The sequence below is a fragment of the Cervus elaphus genome, chromosome 22, assembly GCF_910594005.1.
Source record: "Cervus elaphus chromosome 22, mCerEla1.1, whole genome shotgun sequence".
NCBI classification, from domain to species: Eukaryota; Metazoa; Chordata; class Mammalia; order Artiodactyla; family Cervidae; genus Cervus; species Cervus elaphus.
Genome location: NC_057836.1, coordinates 12884511 through 12910521, shown reverse-complemented (window position 1 = coordinate 12910521; position 26011 = coordinate 12884511). Strand labels below are relative to the sequence as shown.

At 51.6% G+C, this 26011-nt stretch overlaps 1 protein-coding gene across 9 annotated transcripts in view; it reads left to right on the top strand.

Moving 5' to 3' along the window:
- IQSEC3 (IQ motif and Sec7 domain ArfGEF 3) overlaps window positions 1-26011 on the top strand; it is an 88313-nt gene that overhangs the window by 8859 nt on the left and 53443 nt on the right. For all 9 annotated transcript variants that reach the window (XM_043882380.1, XM_043882378.1, XM_043882384.1 and 6 more), the window contains exon 2: window positions 20778-20861. In XM_043882380.1, the coding sequence (XP_043738315.1) occupies window positions 20778-20861 (84 nt within the window). The remainder of the gene's footprint in view (window positions 1-20777; window positions 20862-26011) is intronic.

The window sequence follows — 26011 nt, the reverse complement described above, 5'->3', positions numbered from 1 at the left end:
ACCCATGAGGATTGAGAGCCCCCTCCTCCTTTGCCCCAAGTCTCTGAGCAGTCCAGTCCTCAGCCTGGGAAGCTTCGGGAAGAATGAAGCATGAGAAAGCCTTGGAGTGTTCCAACAGACACACACACATACACACACTCTCTCTCTCTTTGCACATGCACACTCGCACACAGCCCATCAACAGGCTCAACTAGAAATGGAAAACACGTCTAAGAGAACAAGAGGGAAAGGAAGTCCAACTTGCTGCCGTGTCACCAGGGAGAAAACAGACAAAGGAGAAAGAGCTGGATTCTGGGGTCACTGCCTGGCCTGGGAGCAGCCATGGGAAGCAGCAGCCAGGCTCCAGGCCTCTCCCGTTTCTCCACCAGGCCGTGGCGTGAGCTCTGGCCAGGGAGCCGCTAGGACGCTGACGGGAGGAAGAGTGGGTGTCAGTCTGGCATGGCTGCGTTTGGGGGATGGAGAAGGTGCGTCTGTGCGAGGGTAGGCCCATTCCTGATTCCGGCCGGAGGAGGGGGTGAGGACCCCACCCCACAGGACAGGCTCCTCACTGCCTTCTCACTGCCCAGACTGCGCACGCTGTCCGACTCTGGCCTCCTTTCTCTGTGTACTTGCTTCTCTCTGCTGCCCAGCCAGCTCCTCCTGGTCCCCCAGTGGGGCGAGTCTACAGCACCTCTTCTTTCTCCCCCTCACTTTGCCTGGAGCATGGAGGAGATTCGGCCTCTGGAGGCTGTGAGCTCGGGAAGAAGGAGGTGGGCGGTACAGGGGCAAGGTATTTGGGCCTCTGCAGAGGTGCTGTGTTTGGACGCTCAGGTGCTGGCAGCAGCAAGATGCTGGCCAAGGCGCAGTGATCTGCTCTGAACTGGCCAGGCTGTGGCCAGGGCCTGGCGCCCCTGACCTCTCCAAGTTTGGATGCAGCAGGTCAAACCAGCTGCTTCCCTGTCTCCAATCAGGAATGCACTCCCCATCCCAGCGGAGAGGCAAGGGAATTCCACAATTTCCTCAGTGATAAATGATTCCAATCTACCACGATTTTCATTCAACACATCACTTCAACACAATGATTATTTAAAACAGCAACAAAAACTCAGCAGAGCGATTCGGAATCTCCTGGCTGTGTCTAACGTTTCCGGTGCACGGTGCACAGACTGGTCTTTAGGAACAGAGATGCCCGGGTGCTTCCAAACCGGCTTGCTGGGCATCCTGGATATTCTTGGAGCTATTCAAGTCCTAAGGACCCGTGAGGGAAGGCCAAAGGGAATTCTAGAGGCACGTGAAGGCACCGCGAGGCAGCAGAGGACGGGGTGGGTAGGGGACAGTTTCTTGGAGCAGCTCGACTGAGCCCAAAAGCCAGGACTCTGGGGTCCTGATCGCTGTGTCCACCCTCACTGACCCCAAGTGTGAACTGCTGCAAATCCACCCCGCCTCCTTCAGCGGGCCTTGGTGTCCCCTCTGCCCAGTGGGGACAATCGGTCTTTGCCCATCTCTGGATCCCTCTCTGCCCATGGGTCACCGAGGCTGGGGCAAAGCTGAGCCGTTCAGAGATCGCTGCAACAGGACCAACTTACCTTGGATGAGAAAACTGACTTCCAAACGCTAAGAGCCTCCAGAAGGGAGCTCAGAATCCGCTGGGTTTTTTTTTTTTTTTTTTTTTTTTGCGAGAAACCAAGGAGACAGACCCTGGGGCCCCGTGCAGGGCGGCCAGGGCCCGCAGGTCGGGAGGGCGGGGTGCATTCCACGGGGTCTTCCCGCTCCAGATTCTCGGTATTTGCAGGCTCCCGCCCACCGGAGCGTAAACCCCGGAGCAGCCGGAGGGGAGCGCTCGGAGCCTGGGGAAGCCCTTCCGCGGGTGGCCCGCCCCGGGGGCTCCGCGGGGGCGGGCGTGCCGGGCCGGGCTCGGGGCTGCGTGGGCGGCCTGGCTAGCGGCCGCAGCGGAACGTCCCGGCTCACGCGCCCCTCCGCGCTTCCCGCGGGGGCGGCGGGGCGGCCCCCTCCTACCCCGCCCCGCCGCGTCGGGAAGCTGTGTGCCTCGCGCCCCGCCTGGCGGGGCGGCTGCTGAGTCACGCGGCCGGGGAGCGTGGCCACTGCCCCCACCTGCGTGCCCGGCCCCGCAGGGTGGGGAGAGGCGTACCTCGCGGGTCGGCTGCTGCCCCGCAGCGCACCCCCCACCTTCCCCGGTCTGGCGCGCCGCCCGCCCTCGGTGTCTGGGAGCATCCCAGCCTCCCGCCTCCCGGGGGCCCGGCCCGGGGGGAGGCTTCCGGGCAGCGGTCCCTCCCCAGACACGACCCGCTGCCCTCCTCCGGCGGGGGCTGGAGGCTGGGGGACTGGAACAGGATGGAGGGGTGGCGCTGCCCTGCGGTGCGGACGATCCAAGCTGGATGTCTCAGCCGGGACTGTGGAAAGGGCCATCGTCTTTCTGGGAGAAGCCGCAGGGGCAGCGAAGAGGATCGCGGGTCAGGGAGGGGTCAAGGAGGTCCAGTTCTACGCAGCATCTGCCTCACTAGCCTTCCTTGTACCCGAGTCACCTTGGCAGAAGATCCCAGCCCTGCCTTAGCTTCCCATAGCTAGATCAACCCTAAAGGAAATCAACCCTGGACATTCATTGGAAGGACTGATGCTGAAGCTGAAGCGCCAATATTTTGGCCACCTGATGTGAAGAGCCGACTCATTGGAAAAGACCCTGATGCTGGGAAAGATGGAGGGCAGGAGGAGAAGGGGGCGCCAGAGGGTGAGATGGTTGGATGGCATCACTGACTCAATGGATGTGACTTCGAGCAAACTCTGAGAAATAGTGAAGGACAGGGGAGCCTGGGGTGCTGCAGTCTGTGGGGTTGGGAAGAGTTGGACACACGCAGCGACTGAAGAGCCGGAGAATCACATGGCCTTCAAGTTCTGGCCCAACCTGTGATGACTGTAGTAGTTCAGAGTGTGGCCTCGGGTTTGAGCCCTGACCCCATCATGTACTGATGTGACCCTCAGCAGTGACAGCCTTGGTTTTCTTGTCTCTAAAATGGGAGTAGGAACAGTGAAACCCCCCAGGACCACCGTGATAGTTTAGAGTCGATGCCAATAAAGCACCCAGCGATCTGGGTGCCTGGCCCAGTGGGGCCTCAAGGACAGCTGTCATCTGGGGCCCCCTCTGGCAAGAACTGGGCTGAAAAGTGTTTTTGGAAGGTGGAGTCTTCCAGAGGGCTCAGAACAGGTCTCCTCGTTCTCTGACATCCCCTCAAGTATTTGAAGGCAGTCAGTTCTCCTTGGCCTTCCTGACCACTCTCTCCAGCTGCCTCCTTTGCTTTCAGATGAGCTCACCGAAGCCTGTAATTTCTGTTCCAGGTGGGCCTGTGGGTGGTTCGGTCCCCTCAAATCTGGCTTCCAGCTCCTAGAACATTGGAGCCGCGATGAGCCCTGTAGCTCAGGAGTCAGTTGTGGCCTGGCCAGCTGGGGAAGTGGAGTCCTTTCCCCAGCCCTGCCCCAACCATGCAGGTTCTGGTTGCTACCTGGCTCTGCGTGGCACCTAGGAACTCACTGGCTTTCTCAGCCCTGGGCCGTAGATGGCGAAGCCACTGTCAGAGAAGCTCGTTCTCTGGAATGAGCCCCTGGGTTCGTTCTGCTGGAAGCAGTCTGTCCTTCCACTCTGGTCCCCTGTCCTTCTGCAGGTAGCTTTCATTTTAAAACCCTACATGCTGAACTTTTCACATGTTTGGCTTTTATTTTGTCAATCTGGTTGTGTTCTTTTTAAAGTTGAATTTACTCTTTTCAAATAGGTAGTATCAAAACATCGACATAGTACAAAATTTGAAAGATGCAAGAATTTACAGTGAAAAGTGTTTCCTCACCTCTATTTTGCACCCACTCACCCCCAGCCCCTGTTCCTAGCAGCTACTGTTAGCAATTTCTTGTGCATCCTTCCAGGGATAGTCTGTATGTGTGTGTATGTATATATATATAGGCTTCCCAGATGGCGTTAGTGGTAAAGAATCCAACTGCCATTGCAGGAGACACAGAAGAAGTGGATTTGATCCCTGGGTTGGGAAGATCCCCTGGAGGAGGAAATGGCAACCCACTCCAGTATCCTTGCCTGGAAAATTCCATGGGCAGAGGAGCCTGGGGGTGCTGTAGTCCATGGGGCCTGCAAAGAGTCGGACACAACTGAGCACTCATATGTTTATATGTATATACATTTGTTTAGATATATATATATATATTTCATTTTGGACAAATGGTAGTATATTATACACTTCTGCATCTTGCATTCTTCCCCCCTAATAATCTATCTGGGTGATGCTTCCATATTCAGTATAAAAAGAGCTGTCTCATTCTTTTCAATAGCTATAAAGTATTCCATTGTGTGACTGTGAATCTAGGCCTTTCTTTTCATTCACTGAGCGTGCGGAAAGCACGCTCTGGGCAGCCTGCCTCTGTGTAATCATTTGGGTGGGCTTTTCTGAGAGTGGGGATGGGTTGTGCGCCGGTAGGCAGGCATTATCCAGTGGCTCTGTTTGAACTTGGCCCTCCAGCAGGGAACCTGCTGGTGGAGATTCCTACAGACACTGGTAAATTGTGGTAGAAATAGATTCAGGGAGTGGGCTTTCCTACCTGAAAACTCTCCACTGCTCCAGGCTCACTGTGTTGTCTGCACTCATCAGTGTTGGGGAAGCTGCCGGGATGTTATAATCTGGTTCAACATGAGCTGAGAGTGAGTCCTACAGCCCATCTTCTCCAGGAAGTCTTCCCGAACTGATCTGAGAAATAAACTGAGGTTTTCATCATGTCTTCCCCTACTTGCCACTCCAGGCTGAACACACTCCAGTCCTTGCTGAGGGTGAAATTAATTCTTTATTCCTGTGGCTTATAAGTGCTTATTTTCTTCTCTCTGTAAGTAAATATCTATGGCATCTGCATTCTTTATTTCACTTAACAAATATTTATCGATTGTCTGCTGTGTGCCAGGTACTCAGATATAGCAGCGAGCAAAATACCCCACATCACTTCATGAAGCTTAGAGACAAAAAAAGTAAATAAACAAGGTTGAGAATTAAAACATATGTTTGATAGGATAAGTGCTCTGGGGAGAAAGAGAGCAAGGAGGCCTGGGAATAAAGAGGTTTGCAATTTCAGAAGGGGTGCCCTGGGAAGGCTGGGAGCTAAGGTAGCGCCTGAGTGTGCCCTGGAGAAGGGGTTCTATGTGGTCTGGGGGAAGAGGGCTCCTGGCAGGGTCCGCAGTGGCAAGGGGGCAAGGGAGGCAGGGGGCTTATGGAGCACAGGGAGAGTGGTCTGAGGGGAGGCAGCGACCTTGGAGGGGTGGCAATTGCAAGGGTGGGGGGGCGTGCAGGGCTGCAGCAAACCTTGTAAGAGAGTCTTGCCTGGGATTTCCAGGCCCACCAGTCAGTGTTTGGAAGTGCGTGGGGATGTTTCAGTGGCTGGCAGGGGTGGGAGGGGATCCTTTGCTGGCATTTAATGAGCAAGGGCTATGGCTGACATCCTCTACTGCTCAGGACCATCCCCACCAGGAAGAGTTTTCCTGCCCACAGTGCCAGCGTTGCTTGATGAGAAACACTTATGGAGCCTTGGAACCTGTTGTGAAGCGTCTGGCTTTTACTTTAGAAAAACTGGGAGCTGGTGGATGGTTTTGAGCAGAGAATACTTCAAAGGGACCTCGGCTACTGGGTTGAGCTTGGGTTGAAGATAGACTGAGGAGGAAGAAAGTTGGTGGCAGGGAGAGAAGGTGAAATGTTGTTGCAAGGTCCAGGTAAGAGATGGAAGTAGCTTGGACCAGGGGTTGTGGCAGTAAGTGGCGATAAGCAGGCAAACCCACAGGGCTTCCTGAGGGATTAACGTGGGTAAGAGAGAAAGAGGAGGTGAGGATGAGTCCAAGGGTTAGGGCCAAAGTTATTGGAAGGATGAGATGAGGATGTCTGTAGGGGTTGAGTTTTAGCCATGCTAAGTTGGAGATGCCTGTTAGACACGCAGGTGGAGATGGCCTTTGAATGGACTAGAGATAAAATCTGGGGAGGGTGACACCAGCAAGGAATAAGAAAAGAAAACCAAAGAGGGCCAGTATGGAGCCTTGGAGCACAGTGGTATCAAGAGGCGGGGAGGGGAGTGGAGAAGGAGCAGTCGAAGAAGGAAGAGAAGAGCTGGAGACCCACGTGGTGTCCCAGCAGAGAGGGGTCTCAGTGTGGAGGACGGGAGCGGAGTCACCCCCTGGACAGGGTGAGCAGGAAGGGCAGCCCACTGAGCAGCGTGGAGGTCATTGGTGACCCCAAAAAGCCCAACTTGGGTAGAGCAAGGGGTAGGGCAGAAGCTTGATTGGTGTGGAGAAGGGAAAAGAGACTTAGACAAATTGACCCAGTGTGAAGTTTCGCCTTAACTAGGTTCTGATTCAGATGAAAGTAAAGTGAAAGTGAAAGTTGCTCAGTCGTGCCTGACTCTTTGCGACCCCATGGACTATACAGTCCATGGAATTCTCCAGGCCAGAATACTGGAGTGGGTAGCCTTTCCCTTCTCCAGGGGATCTTCCCAACCGAGGGATTGAACCCAGGTCTCTCGCATTGCAGGCGAATTCTTTACCAGCTGAGCCACAAGGAAAGCCCTAATGAAGCAACTGTAAAAATACTTTTTTTTTTTTTTTAATGTTTTTAGCTGTACCACGAGGTACTTGGGAACTTCCCTGACCAGGGAGCAAACCCACACCCCCTGCATTGGAAGCAGGGAGTTTTAACCACTGGACTGCCAGGGAAGTCGTAAAACAACATTTTTAAGGCAATCAGGGACATTTGAACCCAATATTAGGGCTTCCTAGGTGACACAGTGGTAAAGAACCTGACTGCCAAGGCAGGAGACTTTAGAGATGCAGGTTCGATCCCTGGGTTGGGAAGATCTCCTGGAATAGGAGATGGCAACCCACTCCTGTATTCTTGCTTGGGAAATCCCGTGGACCGAAGAGCCTGGTGGGCTACAGGCCATGGAGTCTCAAAGAGTTGGACACGGCTGAGTGACTAAGCACACAGGAGAAATGTGGGGGTAGAAGACTGGCAAAGTACGTGTTTGAAATTTCCCTAAAAGGAAGTTTAGAAGATGACAGAATGGAAGGATCTATAGAAAGTGAGTATAGAAAACTCTGATGAATTTTTCTAGGAAGGAAAAGTAAAGAAATGGGCTGATACCTGGAGGGGATGAGGGTTCAGGGCAGAAGGTTGTTCTTGAAGGTGGGAGAGATGGGAACGTGCTTGTCTCAGCTAGCTGCAGGGACGGCCATCCACAGGAGAGGCCCTGCTCTGAGCTCTGCAGGGAGATTGAGGACACAGCCTCAGTGCCTGGAGGAGCGTAATAAAAATTTAATAAAAGCTAATATTTTATCCTGCACTCACTGTGGCCTGGGCATTCTCTTAAGTGCCTTACAACCTAACTTTATCTCAATATATGTCTCAGTAACTTTTATGGTTGGTGGGGGGTGAGGCACAACAGGGTCAGGAACCCCTTCTCGGTCAAGCAACCATGAGGCAGCATCCAGGTTCAAACCCAGGGCGGGTGTGACTCTGGAGTCAGTGCTCTCAGCCTCCATGTTCCAGAGCCTTCCTGCAGACAATTGCGGGAACCAGGAACAGGCATGCACATGGCCTTCACCCTGGAGACCATCGTTGAGGGGGAGGTTGCGGGGGAAGGGAAGTACCTGCATGTACTTTATTTGTTTATTTAGTTTTTTAAAAAAGCAGCTTTATTGAGAGATATGATTCATATCCCATCCAATTCACCCATTTAAAGAATATAATTCCTGGGACTTCCTTGGTGGGCCAGTGGCTAAGACTCAGAGTCTCCAATGCAGGGGGCGTGGATGCCGTCCCTGGTCAGGGCCTAGATCCCAAGATCCCTCATGCCATGGCAAGGATCGAGGATCCCACAAGCCCCAGCTAAGACTCAGCACAGCCAAATAAATAAATATTAAGAAAAAGTAAAGTGTACAATCCATGGTTTTTTAGCATCATCATAATCTTACTGCATTTTCATCCCTTTAAAAAAGAAATCCTGTACCCTTTGTCACTAGTCGAATCTTCCAACTCTTCTTAACCTCAGGCAAACACTCATCTCTTCTCTGACTCGAGAGAGTTCCCCGGGTTGGATGTGTCATGGGAATAGAGCCGTGGAAGAAGTGGTCCTGTTTGCCTGGCATCTTCATAGTGTCTTCAGGGTTCATACACACACACTGTAGCTTGTATCAACACTTGGTTCTTTTTCTTGGTAGAATACTATTCCATGGCGTGGACAGACCACACTTTGTTCATCCCTTTGTCCGTGGATGGGCATCTAGGTTGCTCCCACATTTCGGCCAAGTCTACTTTAAAGGAAGTTTTCAGGATTCCCATGCAGCTCCCTGCCCAAGAACTATTAAAGGGACTTTCTTGGTGGTCCAGTGGTTAAGAATCTGCCTTGTAATTCAGGGGATGCAAGTTCAATCCCACAAAAGGCAACGAAGATCCTGCATGCTGCAACTAAGACCCAACGCAGCCAAATTAGAAAAAAAAAGGAGCCATTAGAATAGATCAGCTGAATCAGCTAGCTGGGGGCTGGGAAAAAATGAAATTTATTGAACTAATGAGCTGAGCTGGGCAGGAAAGGGAATGTGGAGAGAGCAGAACTGAGCATATTATTATTGTTCAGGGATGGACGTTTTATTTGGGCTTCTCAAGAGCAGAGTTCTAGCTGTCCATCCATTTAACAAGTAGTTATTGAGCATCTTCTGCATGTCTGGCTCTGCTGTAGGTGCAGGGGACTCACGGGGAACAAGTCAGACAAAGACTCAGCCATCAAGGAAGTCACATTTGAGAGGAGAAGACAGATGTTCAACAAGAAAAGTAACTCATGTTTATACACACTCATTGTGACTGTGAGGAAAAATCAGGGAGGTATGGGAGGAGGGCAGTTTATAGGCAAAACCTCATGTGGGAGGTGACATTGACCAGAGTTTAAAAAAGTGAGGGATGGAACCACAGGAAGACCTGAGGAGAAAATATTCTGTGCAAAGGCCCTGGGGCTGGAAGAAACACATGTGTTCAGGGAATGGAAGGGCAAGATAGAGAGAGACAGAGACAGAGGTGGGGTTGTGGGCCTCAGGGCCCCTCCAGAGGGGTGTGTAGGGTGGAAGCTGGGGGAATTTGAGCAGGGAGCAAAGTCTCCACTCAGACAGGAAATAGTCAGGGGGCTCAAGGGGCACAAGAAAGAGAGCAGCTTGCAGAGAGAACCCTGCAGTGCAACCCACAACCATCTGATCTCCACTCATCTCGTTCATTCAGTCTTACAACATCCACATACTAACTTCTGCTATGCACTCGGCATTTATGTATGTCTTTAAATCTCATTTTATCTCTACAGTCTTAATGGGAAGGCATGATTATCCCCATTTCACAGATGTGGTAACTGCAGCCCAGAGAGGTTAAGTTGACCCACCAAGGTCACACAGCAAACCTGGTGTCTTCAGGATTCACACACAAGCTTTAGCCGCGTGCTCCCTGATGTAGCTATCCCCACTCCAGAGGAGTATAGGGGACTTTCCTGTGGTGGGGAAGTGCTTTCAGGAACTTTGCCAGGGTTCATGATCAGAAAGGCTGGTGGTCCCACGTGCCCCCCATATGACACACCCACATGACAATGGTTCATGCTGCTGAGCTTGGCCTTTGGCCCACTCATCTCTGTTGTGTCCTGAGGACTGGGTTTGAGGACGGGCAGAGTGTCACATGCAGCCATGGATGGATGATTTGCAAAGTCCCCCCAGGACATTGTGGGCTTCCCAGGCAGTTCAGACAATAAAGAATCCACCTGTAATGCAGGAGACCTGGGCTCGATCCCCTGGTTGGGAAGATCTCCTGAAAAAGGAAATGGCAACCCACTCCAGTATTCTTGCCTGGAGAATCCCATGGGCAGAGGAGCCTGGTGAGCTACAGCGGGTTTTAGAAGAGTCAGACACAACTGAAGTGACTTAGCATGTGTGAGACATCCTAGCCTTTCATGGCCACGTGGTCAGCAGGGTTCATGTAAGGGATGAAACATCCTTGGTCTCAGTCCTGTGTGTGCCCATCTGCACATGCAGGGTTGCACATGAAAATATGTGTGTGCACATGCGTGTCTACACAGCCAAGAGTGAGTGCGTGTGCATGCACGACACATGTGCAGGATTGTGTGTGCATAGGTTTAGGGTGTTCACAGACTCGCCAGAGGGGAGGCAGGTACTGAATGAAGCTCCTCCCAAACCTGCAGCTCATAGGGTGTCCAGGAACCCAGCTGCCTCCTGCGGTCAGAGAAGGGATCCCGGTGGAATTCCTCCCTAGGGCATCTGTGGCTCCCTGGCTGCTCCCTGGGGCGCTAGCCTAGGATGAGAGGAACTCAGCCCAGTGCTGGTTTCACCCGTTACCAGCTGTGCAACGTTGGGAAAACCAGGTCACCTCTCTGTTCCTTACCTGCCAAGGGGACTAACTAGATCTAACCCAAAGATGAAAAGGTGTGTGAGAAGATGCTTGTATAAGCTGCGAGGGGCTGGAATGAAGGGAAGAGACGGCAACCTGGGTGCCCAGCAAGATGCTGGTACCGAATGTCACAAGGAATGCACTGGGAACAAAAGCAGAAAGAAACAAGTGTGATGGCAACAGACTGGGAAGCTTTCGCACAGCATGGAAACCATCAACAAAACAAAAAGGCAGCGTACCGAACGGGAGGAGATATTTCCAAATCAGGCCGTGATAAGAGGTGAATATTCAAAGTGTATAAAGAACTCATACAACTAAGTAGCAAAAAACAAACCAGTTAAAAAATGGGGAGAGGGGACTTCCCAGGTGACTCAGTGGTAAAGAATCCGCCTGGTAAAGAATCCGCCTGCCAAAGCAGGAGACATGGGTTGAATCCCAGGTCCAGGAAGATCCCACCAAGGGATCTAGGTGGGAGGAAAAGCTGAGGAAAAGCTAGGGCCATGAGCCACAACCTCTGAGCCTGTGCTCTAGGGCCTGGGAAATGCAACTGCTGAAGCACTCGCTCCCAGAGCCCATGCTCTGCACCAAGAGAAGCCACCACAATAAGAGGCCCACATACTGCAGCTATAGAGTAGCCCTCGTTTGAGACAACTAGAGAAAGCCTGTGTGAAGCAACGAAGACCCAGTGCAGCCCAAAATAAATTAAAAAGATAAAATAAAAAACCACCATGAGACACCATATCACCCCTGTTATTAAGCCGATTGTAATCAAAAGGACAAGAAAGAACAGATGTCGGAAAGGATGTGGAGAAAAGGGGACCCTCGTGCACTGTTGTGGGAATGTAAATTCATGCAGCCGCTATGGAAGACAGTATGGTTCTTCAAAAAAATTAAAACTACAGCTACCGTATGACCCAGTAATTCCACTGCTGGGTATTGATCCAAAGGAAGTAAAAACAGAACCTGAAAGAGATAGCTACACTCCCATTTATTGCAGCATTATTTACAATAGCCTAGATATGGAAACAACCTGCATGTTCATCAATGGAAGAATGGGTAAAGAAGATGGATCCACATATGTACATATGTATATATATACACACACACATATATAATGGAATATTATCATCCAGCCATGAGAGAAGGAAGTCTTGCCTTTGTGACACCATGGATAGACCTTGAGGGTGGGATCCCAAAGCCAGGCAGAGAAAGACAAATAGTGCATGATATTACTTACATGTGGAATCTTAACAAGAAAAAAAAAGTCAAATTCATAGAAACAGAATGGAGAAAACTGGTTGCCAGGGGCTGGGTGTGTGGTGGAGGAAATAGGGAGAAGCTAGTAATGGGGTGTACAAACTTCCACCTGTGAGATGAATAAAGTCTGAGAATCAAGTATAAAACAGAATTGATAGCGCTGTGTTGCATAATTGAAAAGAAAACAAAAGAATGCACTAGACCCAGGGAGACCCCCAGGCCAGCAAACACTGAACGGGTAATGGGTGGCCAGCAAGGGATGGGGGTATGGAGACACAAGATGTGGTGTTTGCTGTTTGATTGGGAAATAGAGCAGCTCATTCAAGAATGAAGCCTGACCCCAAAGGCTCACTTTCAGGATGGTCACAAGCGCCGGCTGGATCAGTTGGTGTTCTTGGACGTTGGCCCCTTCCTTTTCCATGGACTTCTCTCCCCACGGGGATGGGTTCCTCCCATCACCATGGAAACAAGGCAGCAGACCACTTCTCAGGAAGCCAGGGCCAGGGTGTTTCAAGAAGGAGGGTCTGGCCGATGAATCTGTGGAAGAGTCAAGTCAATGAAGCTCGCTGAGGGCTCCCTGGGGGAAGCTCTGTTAGGGCTCCAGGGAGGAGCTACATTCTAGTGAGTTCCAGGAGATCAAGGTGAGAGGAAGTGCCTGTAGCAGCCGGCTCTTTCTCGGGGGCTGTAGAGGAGAGGAGAGGGTGTAGCCTGTGAAACGGGACAGTGTTGAAGACCATCGAGGAGGAGAAAGCCTGATGAGGGGGCTTGAAGAGAAGGGATCACCCTCCCTGAAATGGAAGGGTGGCAGAAGCAGGGGATTTAATAACAGCTGACAGTTATTTAGCAGCGAATATATAAGTGTTAGTCGCTCAGTTGTGTCCGATTCTTTGTGAACCCATGGACTGTAGCCCACCAGGCTCCTCTGTCCATAGGATTCTCCAGGCAAGAATACTGGAGTGGGTTGCCATTCCCTTCTCAAGGGATCTTCTTAACCCAGGGACTGAACTCAGGTTTCCTGCATTGCAGGCAGAGTCTTTACCACCTGAGCCACCAGGCAATCGTCTATTGTGCACCAATTTCTATTGTAAGTGCATGTGTTTTAACTCATCTCACCCTCAGAACAATGCTGTAGAGAAGCTCTATCGTTAACCCCATTTGTAGATGAGGAGACCAAGGCAAGGTGGGTACCGAGGAGTTAGGCAGAATTAAGCAAGGAGGCTTCCTCCAGTCAGTGAGATCAGGAGGGTGGGGGTGGGCCACTGAAGCTCCTCTCCAACACCCTGGAGATTGGAGAGATGGAACAGGCTTAATCACTGCAGGAAGAGAGCTTCCAGTTAGAAGAACAGTTTCCCAATTGTTTCTTAAAACAAGGAAACTTTTTCCCCACCCTCCACATCAAATCTGATGGCATCCTAACATGTAATTAGACCAGATCAGAGCTCCGGTTGGAGTGTAAGTTCCATGCCCAGCCTTCTCCACTTGCCTCCTGACTCCAGGGTGGCCCCTGGGGCAGCCGACGGGGCCCTGAGGCTCCTCAGAACCCAGGAGAGAAACACAGGGTTTCTGCAGGACCAGACTTCTTCATATGAACATCTAAGAGCCAGCAGCCTGTTTTCAGGGGAATCCTCTCTGAGAGGGAGATGCAGGTAGCTCTTCCCCCAGGCTCTGTAACCCCTATTCCTTGGCAGTGGGGGGACACGGACGAGATCGAGGGTCCTCAGCCTCCAGGATCTAATGCCTGATGATCTGAATGGAGCTGATGTAATAAGAATAGAAAAGTGCACAATAAATGTAATGCACTTGAATCATCCCGAAACCATCCCCCCTACCCCAGTCCATGGAAAAATTGTCTTCCACGAAACTGGTCCCTGGTGCCACAAAGGTTGGGGACCACTGGACTAGATGACCTTTAAAGCTCCTCCAAAGGAGACTGGGCAGAGAATGAGCAGGAAACAGAGGCTGGTGAGAGGGAGGCCCACCTGATCTTGCAGCCCTGGTCTGACTTGGGGTGGAACACAGCTGCGGGCCTCCTAGACCAGGGTGACATTTCTGTAGCTTTCTGCTCCTGGCTGCTGGGACATCTGTCATCACTTGCATTGTTATTAAGACCTTTCCAAAGCTTTCTGAGGAGGAGGTACATTTGGCAGACTGCACTGAGGAGCAAAGAAAGTCCACCCTTTCCTTCTTGCCCCTGGCCTGCAGGAGGGGCGGGGGCTGGGAGGAGGAAGTAGGGAAGGCAGCAGGCAGTCTCTGCTGGCCGCAGAGCCAGGGCCGCTGAGTCCCTCAGTTTCCCAGACCAACATCAGTAATAGACGTCCAAGGTGCCTCGAGTGGTAAAGAACCTGCCTGCCAAGCAGGAGACGTAAGAGACGCAGGTTCAATCCTTAGGTCAGGAAGATCCCCTGGAGGAGGTCATAGCAACCCATTCCAATGTTCTTGTCTGGAGAATCCCATGGACAGAGGAGCCTGGTGGGCTACAGTCCGCGGGGTCACAAAGATTTGACAGGACTGAGCGTCTTAGCACAGCAGAGTCATGTTCGTGCGTCTAGGCTGGGCTTATTAGGTTTCTCCCAGTGCAGTTTTGCACTTAAGTCTTACTGAATCCCCACAACTCAGTAAGATGCACAGGGCAGGGATAAGAGCCTGCTTTACAGTGACTTGGCAGGTTTACAAGGTGAGCTTGGTTTACAGTGCTGGCCCAGGGCCAGTGTGTGGAGAGGGGCCTGGGTCTCCATCACCAGCTCCTGCTGCACTTCTTGGAACATCCCCCCCGCCCTGCCCCCGCTGTAGGCCCCCGGCCAGCATTTTCCTGGCTCAACCACCCCCACCCCCAGCTTTCTCATTGTCCTGCTTTCTGGCCCCCTGGCCTCCTTTGGCTCAGCTGCAAGCCATCTGGTCTCTGAAAATCCAATCTAACAGTTGAAGAGAATGAAAAAGTTGGTGTTTTTTCCTGCTGTGTGAGGGCAGGGGGGTGTTTAATAATTAGGTGACCCGGGGGCAATGGGAGGAGGAAACTTAGAAATTATTCTCAAGACCCTTGATGAAGTATCAAGAAGTGAGAAGGGGAAGGAAATATTTTGGTCTTAAAAACATCAGCCATATTAAGATACAGTTACATAAAATAAAATCCTCCCATATTTAAATGTGTAGGTTGTGATTTTTGACAAATGTCTACTGCTATGTAGCTACTTCTCAAGTGACGGAACATCTCCACCACCCAATGACATCTTGTTCCCTTCAGCTTGAAACTCCCGGCTTCCGTGTCACTGAAACTGATCTGTTTCCTGTCACTATGGATTTGCCTTTTCTAGAACCTCATTCGCATGGAATCATGCAGTGTGTGTGTGGACTTTTGTGTCTGCTGTCCTTCACTTACTGTAAGGCTCTTTTGAAATTCATCCACTTGTTGCCTATATGAGTAAGCTTATTCCTTTTTATTGCTGAATAGTATTCCATTGTATAGATATGCTACAATCTGCTTATCTGTTTACCAGTTCAGGACACTTAGGTTTGCTCGGTTTTCTTTTTTTTTAACATGAGCCCCTCTCCCCTTCATTCTAAAAATACTGCCTCTATATACATTTAGAACACGTGTATGGAGGATACATCATTTACTCAACTTACTAAGGCTTGGTGTGCATATGTGTTTACCCTCCTTGAATTAACTCTGGGCCAACTCCATCCCACTCCTACTCCTCTGACCAGGGCACAGAGGCTCACAAAGCGGAAATCACTTTTCTATTTTACTTGGTTGCACAGCATGTGGGATGTTAGGTCCCCGACCAGGGATCAAACCTGTGCCCCCTGCATTGGGATCTCCAAGTCTTAACCACCAGAGTGCCGGGGAAGTCCCTGGAAACCCTCCTGTTAGTCACACAACTCGAGAAATGAATGTTTGAACCGAAACACTTACATGGATATTTAACCTTTTTACATATTTTATTTGATTGTGGTACGAACACACAAGGCAAGATCCACTCGCTTAACAGATTCCTGGGTGTACACTGTAGCCATTGGCGCAACGCTGTGCATCAGGCCGCCAGGAAAAATTCATCTTGCACGACTGAAACTTTATGTCTGTTGACCAGCAATTTCCCTTTTGTCCCCTCCCCTCCCCCATCCCTGGCATTCGTCTCTAATTCTGTGAGTTTGACTATTTTAGGATCCTCATTCATATAAGTGGGATCATGCAGGATTTGTCTTTCCGTGACTGGCTTATTTTGCTTAGCATGTCTTTAAGCTTCATCCATGTAGTCAGATACGGCAGAGTTTCCTTCTTATTTTTTTTTTGTTCCCATTTTTATTTATTTATTTCTCTTTCAGCCGCAGCATGCCATTTGTGGGCTCTTAGTTTCCCAACCAAAGATTGAACCTAAATCCTTGGCAGTGAGAGTGTGGAGTCCTAACCAATAGATTGCCAGGGAATTCCCGGAATTCCCTTCTTTGTAAAGGCTGAATGGATTCCACTTGTATAGAAAGCATTGTCTTTATTTGTCCATCCATCTTTCAGGTTGTGAGTGAATCTTGGCTTTTGTGACTAGTGCTGCACTGAATAATGTGCTGTATGTGTTCCATCCTGTCTGACTCTGTGACCCCATGGACTGTAGCCCACCAGGCCCCTCTGTCCGTGGAACTCTCCAGGCAAGAATACTGGGGTGGGTTGCCGTTTCCTCCTCCAGGGCTGCACTGAATATTGGAGTGCTAATATCTCTTCGAGATCTTGATTTCAATTCTTTTGGATAAATACCCAGAAGGGAGATTTCTGGATCATGTGGTAGTTCTATTTTTAATATTTTGAGAAACCTCCATACTGTTTTTTATAGCACCATTTTTTTCATTCCTACCAACTGTGTACAAGGGTTTTAATTTCTCCACATATTCCCCAATGTTTGTAGTCTTTGTTGTTATTATTTTTTTTAGAATAAACATCCTACCATGTGTGAGGTAACAGCCCCTTGTGGTTTTGATTTGCATTTTCCTGATAGTTACCTCGAGCATCTTTTGATATATCTGTGGGCCATTTGTATGTCTTCTCTGGAAAAATGTTTGTTCAAGTTTTTAGCCCACTTTTAATTGAGTTACTAGGTTTTGTTGCTATTGAGTTGTAGGAGTTCTTTCTGTATTTTGGAAATTAACTGCTTATCAGACATATGGTCTGCAACTATTTTCTCCTGTTCTGTAGGTTGCCTTTTCACTCTGTTGATTTTTTTTTTTGCAGTGCGGGAGTTTTTTTGGTTGAATGTAGTCCCACTTGCCTATTTTTACTTTTGTTGACTGTGGTTTTGGTGTCATATCCATGAAGTCATTGCCAAGACCCATGTCATAAAGCTTTCCCCCTAGGTCTTATGCTTAAGTCTCTCATCCATTTTGAGCTGATTTTGTGTACAGTGTAAGATATGGGTCCAAATTCATTATTCTGCATGAGGGTGTTAAACTTTCCCAATACAATTTGTTGAAGAGATGATCTCTTCCCCGTTGTGCCTTCTTGGCAACCTTGTCCAAGATCAACTGACAGTGTATGTGTAGAGTTGACAGCTTCTTACTTCTGGGAACATTTGCAGCTGTGAACAGTTTCATGTCGATATGTATTTTTATTTATCTGGGGTAAATACCTAAGCATGCCATTAGTGTTAGTCATTCAGTCATGTCCGACCCCTTTGCGGCTCTTCACTCTGTAACCCGCCAGGCTCCTCTGTCCATGGAGTTTTCCAGACAAGAATACTGGAGTGGGTAACCATTCCCTTCTCCAGGGGATCTTCCTGACCCAGGGATCAAACCAGGGTCTCTTGCAATTGCAGGAAGGTTCTTTACTGTCTGAGCCACCAGGGGGGCCCTAGGCATGCAGTGACAGGAGCAAATAGTCAGTGTGTGTGTTAGCTTTATAAGAAATGGCCAGAGTCCTTTCCCAAGAGTTGTGCCATTTTACATTCCCACCGGAAGTGTGAGCGTCCCAGGTGCTCCACAGTCTCCTCAACACTTGGTGTTGTCAGACTTTTGAACTTAGTCCTTCTCGTGGGTGTGCAGTGCTGTCTCATTTTGATTTTCATTCGCATCTCCCTAATGACTAGCGATGTCATTAGTATATTTTCTTTGGTGAAGTATCTATTCAAATCTTTAAAAGTGAAAGTGAAATTGAAGTTGCTCAGTCGTGTCCGACTCTTTGTGACCCTGTGGACTGTATGCAGCCTACTAGGCTCTTCTGTTCATGGGATTTTCCAGGCAAGAGTACTGGAGTGGGTTGCCACTTCCTTCTCCAGAGGATCTTCCTGACCCAGGGATCGAACCTGGGTCTCCCGTATTGTAAGCAGATGCTTTACCGTCTGAGCCACCAGGGAAGTCCTATTAAAATCTTTAGTACACTTTTCTATGAAGTTGTTTGTCTTATTTTTTTTTTAATTTAATTATTTATTTATTTCTGGCCATGCTGGGTCTTCATTTCTTTTCTCCAGTTGTGATGAGCGGAGCTACTTTCCAGTTGCAGCGAGTGGGTTTCTCATGTTGTGGTTCCTGGGCTCTAGGGCACAGGCTCAGTTGTTGTGGTGCATGGGCTTAGTTGCCCCAAGACGTACAGAATCTTCTCAGACTAGGAACCAACCTCTTATCTCCTGCATTGACAGGCAGATTCTTTACCACTGAGCCACCAGGGAAGCCCCTAATTACTGAGTTATAAGAATTCACTTTTCTTAACAGTGTCTTTCAAAACAGAAAATTTCTTTTTATTTCAATGATGTCTAATTTATCAACTTATTTCCTCCATGGTTCGTGCTTTTTGTATCCTACATAGGAGATCTCTGTGTCCTCTAAGTCACAGATTTTTTTCTATGTTTTCTTTGAAAAGTTTTATAATTTTATTTATAAAATCATGCAGTTCAGTTCAGTTGCTCAGTCGTGTCTGACTCTTTGTGACCCCAAGGACTGCAGCATGCCAGGCCTCCCTGTCCATCACTAACTCCCGGAGTCCACTCAAACTCATGTGCATTGAGTCGGTGATGCCATCCAGCCATCTCATCCTCTGTTATCCCCTTCTCCCCCGCCTTCAATCTTTCTCAGCATCAGGGTCTTTTCCAATGAGTCAGTTCTTCACATCAGGTGGCCAAAGTATTGGAGTTTCAGCATCAGTCCTTCCAATGAGTATTCAGGACTGATCTCCTTTAGGATAAACTAGTAGCATCTCCTTGCAGTCCAAAGGACTCTCAAGAGTCTTCTCCAACACCACAGTTCAAAAGCATCAATTCTTCGGTGCTCAGCTTTCTTTATAGTCCAAATCTCACCTCCATACATGACTACTGGAAAAATAAAATCATTAGGTCTGTTTACAAAATTATTACATCTGTTACTTTAGGTCTATGATCCAGTTTGTATTAATTCATGTATCTATGGTATAAGATATGAATTGAAGTCCATTTTCCTGCATATTGATATTCAACTGTTTCAGCACCATCTGTTAAAAAAGTTATTATCCCTTACTGAATTATCTTGGTACTTTTACTACAAACCAATGTACCAAGAATCAGTTGATGTTTGAGTCTATTTCTAGCCTCTGCATTTGGTACAACCAATCTGTATGTCTGTCCTTATGCCAACACCAAATTCTCTTAATTTGGGCAGCTTTAAGTCTTGAAAGCACACAGTGAAAGTCCTATAACTTGTTTGTTTATTTATTTAGTTATGGCTTCACCGGGTCTTTGTTGCTGTGTGGGCTTTTCTCTAGTTGCAGCGAGCAGGGGCTACTCTCTAGTTGCAGTACGTGGGCTTCTTGTTGTGGTGGCTTCTCTCGCTGTGGAGCATAGAGCATGGTCTCTAGGGCGCTCGGGCTTCAAGAGTTGTGGCACGTGGGCTCAGTAATGATGGTTTGCAGGCTCTAGAACACAGTCTCAGGAGTTGTGGTTCATGGGCTTAGTTGCTCCACGGCATGTGGAATCTTCCTGGACCGGGAATTGAACCTGTGTTCCCTGCACTGGCAGGCGGATTCCTAATCATTGGACCACCAGGGAAGTCCCTATAACTTGTTCTTGTTTCTCAAAGTTGTTGGCTTTTCTTTCTCGGTTCTCCTGCTGGCCGTCCCCGTGTCTGTCCATCCTCTGCCGCTTCACCCGCTGCAGGATTGCACATCTCATCAGTCCCTTCGACGGCTCAGCTGTGTTTATGGCTGAGCAGTGGAGTCCTGAGTCTGAATACAGACGTGGGAGGTTGTGGTTGGGCAGCCGCCCCGGTTCGGGGCCTGGCCGGGCGACGGCCTCATTAGCTCTTGGCGTTTGGTGCTTCCTCTCCCTCCGGCCAGCTGGCCTCTCTGGTCTCTGACCTTCCCCTGGCAGTACCGCCGCTCTCTTCTCCACTTCCTAGCTCTTTTGAAATAAGAAATGGGGTCCTCTTCCAGGTGAATCCCAGCTTCTCCTCTTTCAGGCCACGCTGCCTCCTTTTTGAATTTTCTGAACTCCCTCTATGCTGAGACACGCACAAAAAACTGAGCCTCAGTAAATCGAGACATCATCTATGCTCAGATGCTCAATTGTGTCTGCCTCTTTGCGACCCCATGGATTGTAGCCCACCAGGCTCCTCTGCCCATGGGATTCTCCAGGCAGGGATACTGGAGTGGGTTTCCATTTCCTCCTCCAGGGGATCTTCCTGACCCAGGGATCGAACCCGGGCCTCCCACATTGCAGGTAGATTCTTTACCATCTGAGCCTCTATGAGCGCTTTGCATCTTTGCATATGATTAGCCAAAAATGTTCACTGCATGCAATTCTGCGCATCTTGGATGAATAGAGCTAGTTCTGCCTTGCTGGCCAGACCTTAGTGGGCGGCAGGGCTCTGGAGGATTAACTGTGATTGTGACAAAAGTCAGAGCTGAATAGATGGTACTTCCACGTGGAGGAGCCTGCTGCGGGGACCAGCGTGCAGCAGTAGAAGAGGTGGGAGGGCTGCGAGCAGGAGGTGGTGTCTGCACTGATGCATGTCCTCCCCGGGCAGCGTTTGGGACCTTAGAGTTCCCCGGGGTGCAGGATGCCGGGCAGAGGCGCCTTGTGGTCGGAGGGCGCTGACCTTCTCCCTCTGCTCTGCCCTCAGGAATGAGACCGTGCTGCACCAGTTCTGCTGTCCAGCTGCTGACGCCGAGCAGAAGCCCGCCTGCTCCGACCTGGGCCCCCACAGGTGGGAAGAGCCGCTGCGCGTCCTCCCCTCCCCACCCCACTATCCTCCACCCCGAGCAGAGCGCACACCAGGGCCCCACTCCACTTCTTCCCCCCTAGCCTCACATTTTGTTTATTTGTTTTTACCTCCTTCCTCGTGTTTCCATCTTTCCTTCCTTCCTCCAGACCCCAGATGAGCCATTGCTGACTTTTAGGTCATTATACTCTACTGTTCCAATCCCAGACCTATGCTCGTCCCCTCTAAACAGCCTATAAGAAGTTCACCTGTTTAAACATCAGGGGAAATTAACTTGATTCTATCTGTATGTCTTAGTGGTGGGTTGTCTGGCACCCGAAGGTGCCCAACCAATAACAGGATCCATCTTGCCTTTCTTACGCAAGACTTGCATTTTTCTTGATAATTTTTCCAGGCTCTCCTCCTTGCCTGTCCTGGGTCATTCACCTGCCCTCTCTCTTCCCCCATCCTGCCCTGCCCTCCAGCATCCTCCCCTCATTGTCCTCCCCCCAGCCCTCCATCTCTCCTCCTCCCTGCATCTGTACTCTCTCCCTCCATCTCCACCTGGAGCCGCCCCCTCTGTGCTGCTCACACTTTGTCCTCTTCTCATTCCCCCAAGATTTCCATCTCAGTTCAACACCTTTCTCTTTCCTTTGCTCATCCTTTACTTCCCTGGGGGTCAGGACACTCGGACTCTGGCGTGGAGTTGACCCCATCTCCTGTCTCCTCTTGTTGGAGTGAACTTGGGCAAGTTCCTTAACTCCCCTGGGCCCCAGTTTCCCCATCTGTACGAAGAAGGGTTGTTCTATGTAGAGAATAACTTGATGTACCATCTCTCTGAGCCTCTGGGCTGCTCACAGTCCAGATGGGCTTTAGGTCTGTGTGGGAGGGCAGCAGAAGGTTCTGGGCTGTGAGCACCCAGGCCCAGACCTGCGCTAAGGGCCACTTCCCAGTTTAAGCCTCAGTGACCCCATGATCCTGCCCCCTTTATTCCTAGGAAAATAATGGGTAGTCATTAGAGGTGGTAGCTGGTGAGCTTGGCAATGGAAAATCTTACCTGAAAGGTGTTATTGCTTGTTTTCCCTTAGAAGGAGTCGGGGGGTTGGGAAAGGCAGGACTCTGGGCGGGGGGAATGGAAGTGGCGGGGGGGTTGGGTTGGGTTAAATCATGGGCCCACCTTGGGTGCTCACCTCCAGGGCTGTAGGAGGCATGGTTGTTCCCGGAGGCGACCGCACTGGGGATGGAAGCAAGGGGAGGACCAGATGCTGTGCTGATGCCCGGAGGGCTGGGGGCCAAGCTCTGCACCCAGGACCTTTGGAGAGAGCGGCCCCCTGGATCCCAGGGGCTCCCTGTCCAGGGGGGCAGGTGAGCCCCCACATTAGAAATGACCCTCCTGGAGACTGGAAGGAAGATGAGAAATGAGAGAAGGAGACAGTGGGAGAGGACAGGAAAGAGGGCAGGGCGTTAGTGACCCGGAGGAAGGACGGGGAGGGCTGTGCCCTGTCCCATGAGTGGTCACTGCTCAGACACATGGCCGAGTTGTCCTCCTTGGTGGGGAGGAGAAGGAGGGACTGTCTGGTCTGCCCCCCCTGCCCATCAGCCCATGTCAGTCTGGTCCACGTCTCTTGCTGCCACTCGAGCCCTGGCATCAGTGAGGGCAGACGACACAGCGCCCCCGAGACGCTGGCGCCTGGGAGGTGCCCAAGGACAGAAGTCGTCCCTTGGGTCTTCCACGCCCCCTCCCAGTCACCCCCACCCCCACCCCACAGCCCTGACTCCTGGTGGGAGGGGGTGGGAGACTGGGGCAGGGGGGGCGGGAGGGGGCAGGGGGACAGGCTTCTTCTCCAAAAAGGTAGGAAATCTCTTATCTTAGTATCCCTGGGAGGAGGTGGGAGGTTCTCTAAGTCCCCCAGGGCCTGTGTGCTCTGCCCACTGCTGCCTCCCAGCCCCCCACTCTGTGCAGGGCCGGGGTAGGGGCCCCCAGGTGTGTCCCGATCATCAACCACTCTCACTTTCTGCTCCCAGTTGTTCAAGTTGTCCTGTCTGTCTGGTTTGTAATTTCCTGGAGTGTGTTTCTGTTTGTCTGTTCGTTTGTCTGATGTCAGTGTCTCAGCTTCTCTAGGAGGAGCCCCCGGACGTTCAGTAGTCTGTGTGTCAGTCTGTCTGTCTGTTCTTGGTTTCCTGGGGAAGTCCAGCCCAGATAAGTTTCCTCCCGTCAGACACCCAGCACGCCTGTTCCCAGCTCTGCCCGGGACCTTCCCGACCCTTCCCGACCCTTTAGGCTCCAGAGGAGGTACCTGACCACCACCCCTGAGCTTTCCTAAGGAGGTGCTGAGGTCAGACACTGGGCTGAGGTCCCAAGGCCCCTGAGCCACCCTCAAGAGACCCCGGGTGGGGCTCCGGGACGAGCCAGGCTGCCCCCAGCGCTCAGTCTGGGTTTTCACCGGCTCAAGCAAGACTCCAATACTTTGGCCGCCTGATGTGACGAGCCGACTCATTGGAAGAGAACCTGATGCTGGGAAAGATTGAGGGCAAAAGGAGAAGAGGGAGACAGGATGAGATGGTTGCAAGGTACCACCGACTTAACGGACATGAACTTGAGCAAACTCAGGGAGGTAGTGGAGGACAGGGAAGCCTGGTGTGCTGCAGTCCATGGGGTTGCTGAGTTGGACTTGACAGAGCGACAGAACAACAGTAAGGCTTCAGCTGGTGGGCCTCCTCTGGGGTCTCCAGGGAGAAGCCGGATGGTCTCTACACGAGGCCCAGTGAAGACCCCACACCATCAGTCACAGCTCAGGGTCAGGGTCTCTGGTTTGTGAGTGCAGGGTTGGCCACGAGGCCCCTTACCTCCCTCCTCCGAATCCAGCCCAAGCCAGCAGTAATCCGGGTCAGCAGAGTGTGAGGTGCTGTTCTCCGCCTCACCAACCATCCCTTCCCAAGCTGTAGGACTGAGCAGGAGTCCGTTTCTGGAGCCGATGGGCTCATCCTGGCGATGTGGGTGGTGGTGGGGCAGACGATGGCCCATAGCCCCTTTGACTGGACGTACAGAGAAGAACTGCTGGAGTCTGAGGTAAACCCTCGGCCGGGGGAGGCCCTTGCCCCCTCCCAAAGCCCCAGTCCTGGGGGGGCGGGGGTGTGAGCTCAGCCTTGCCCGGCTACCCCAGGGGCAGCTTTGGGGGTAGAGTCAGGGAGCCTCTCTCTTGGGACCCAGAGCCTGCCCGAGAGCGATGCTCCCAGAAGTGGGAAGATCGGAGGCCGGGGGTGGGGTGCCCTGGGGTGGTAACGGGGGCCAGCAAGGCCTCTGAGGCTGGACCACCCATCCTCGTGCCTAGGTTCACGCAGCCCCGCACATGCGTCCCACGCTTCCCAGGTGGGAAGCAGGGCGATCAGCCTCCAGGACACCGAGTGGAGTGCGAGCCGGGCTCTGCCCCCTTCCTCGCGTCCCCCTACTGCCACTAATGACGGGGCTTTATTCTGGGTGACTGAATGGGCCAGTGATTGCAGGCCCTGCCTTTCTTCCCACAGGCTCCCCTCCCTTTGGGGTGCTCAGTAACCTGGGAACAAGCAGCCTCCAGCATCTAGAGAAAGAGAGAAATAGCAGCCCATTTGTCTCTGTGGGTGGCAGCGAGCCCCCCGCAGAGGAGGAAGACTGACTTCTGTTAGAGTGATGACAGGAGGTGGGGGGCGCTCAGGAGGGGGTCCCTGGGCAGGAAGCAGAACCAGCCCCAGCCCTGGGGGAGGGGAGGGGCTGGGGCACTCTGGGTATCGGGTCCTCCAACCAGGATGGAAGAGGCACTGGTGTTACCTAATGCGCCAGGCCCTGGCAGTAAGCAGCCCGGGTATTTTGTCTCCGTTCCCTGTGACCACCTGCAGATGACGGCTTGGGGTGGAGGGAAGTTCGGGGTCTCAGCAGAGGGACCCCTGCCCACCGGTCCTGGGGCTGGAAGGTCAGCCCAAGCTGAGTCCCCGCAGGCAGCCGCGTTACACAGAACTGCCACCGGGGTTTTCTTCAGGAGCATGGGAGGGATTCTTCCAGCCACTGCATTGACCCTGAATAACATCTATTTTCTCTGATTAGAAGTTATACTTGCTAGTTGTTGGAAACGTGGAAAATGCAGAAATATAAAGAAGAAAATAAAAACGGAACCCGGTCGTATAGAATTAACTGCTGTTAATATATTAGTGTGCAACCTGCCAGGGTTTATTTTTCTAGGCTGGGATTTATATCTCCCCCCACGAAAGAAGAAAGAAAAAATGATTCCGTAGTCTACCTTGTCTGCTCAGGGCACCGTGGCCACAAGAGAGCCTGCCCCCCACCCTGGGCCAGTCCCTCCCTGTCCCCCTCACTCCCATCACCTGCCAGTCAGCCAGGCTGGGGGCCCTGCTGGGGACCCCTGAGGAGGGGACACCGACCAGCAGTGGCGTTGCAGGGGGAGCCCCACGTCAGCATCCGCCACAGTGGCCAGAGGCCTGATCAGTGGACCAGCCAGAGTTTACTCAGCGATTACGGAGTAATTGTATTCTCAGTCAATACGGTTTAGGCTTCAAACAGCTGGGCTCAGAGTCCTGTGCCTGCTCCACCCATCACATCAGGCGCCAAGGCTGCCGGGAACACTGCCCCCTCCCCATTCTGGGAACACTGCCCCCTACCCGTCCCCATTCTGGGACTTCAGAATTGCCTGCTCTTCCCCAGACAAGCACAAAAAGGCCTCAGCTTCTGTCAGTGCATGGGTGGAGGCGGGGCAGGGGTAGGGGTGGAAGGATGCGCGCCCAGCCTACTCAGCCCCCAAGCTCCAGGGTCTCCGCATCTTTAGGCCAGGGGGGCAGTGGGCAGTGGGCAGTGGCAAGGCCAAGGGGAAATTGTCCAATGTCCTCAGAGTCCAGAGATTCGATTCCAGAGGCCTTTGCAGGGGCTGGGGTCCGGCACCCTGAGCCAGGGCTGTGAAGACCGCCCCCTGCGATGTGCTGCCCTGGAGTGGAGACTGGGTGGGAGTCCTGGGGGTCGAAGACCACCATCCACTGTGGGCACAGCAAACTGCAGAGCAGCAGGCTTGGGGAGGGGCTGCTCACCCGTATCTGGGCTCCTGTCTTCTGAGGGTCCCCAGCTTGTCACAGAAGAGCCCAGCTTGACTGACTCCATCCCCCAGGGTGGCCTC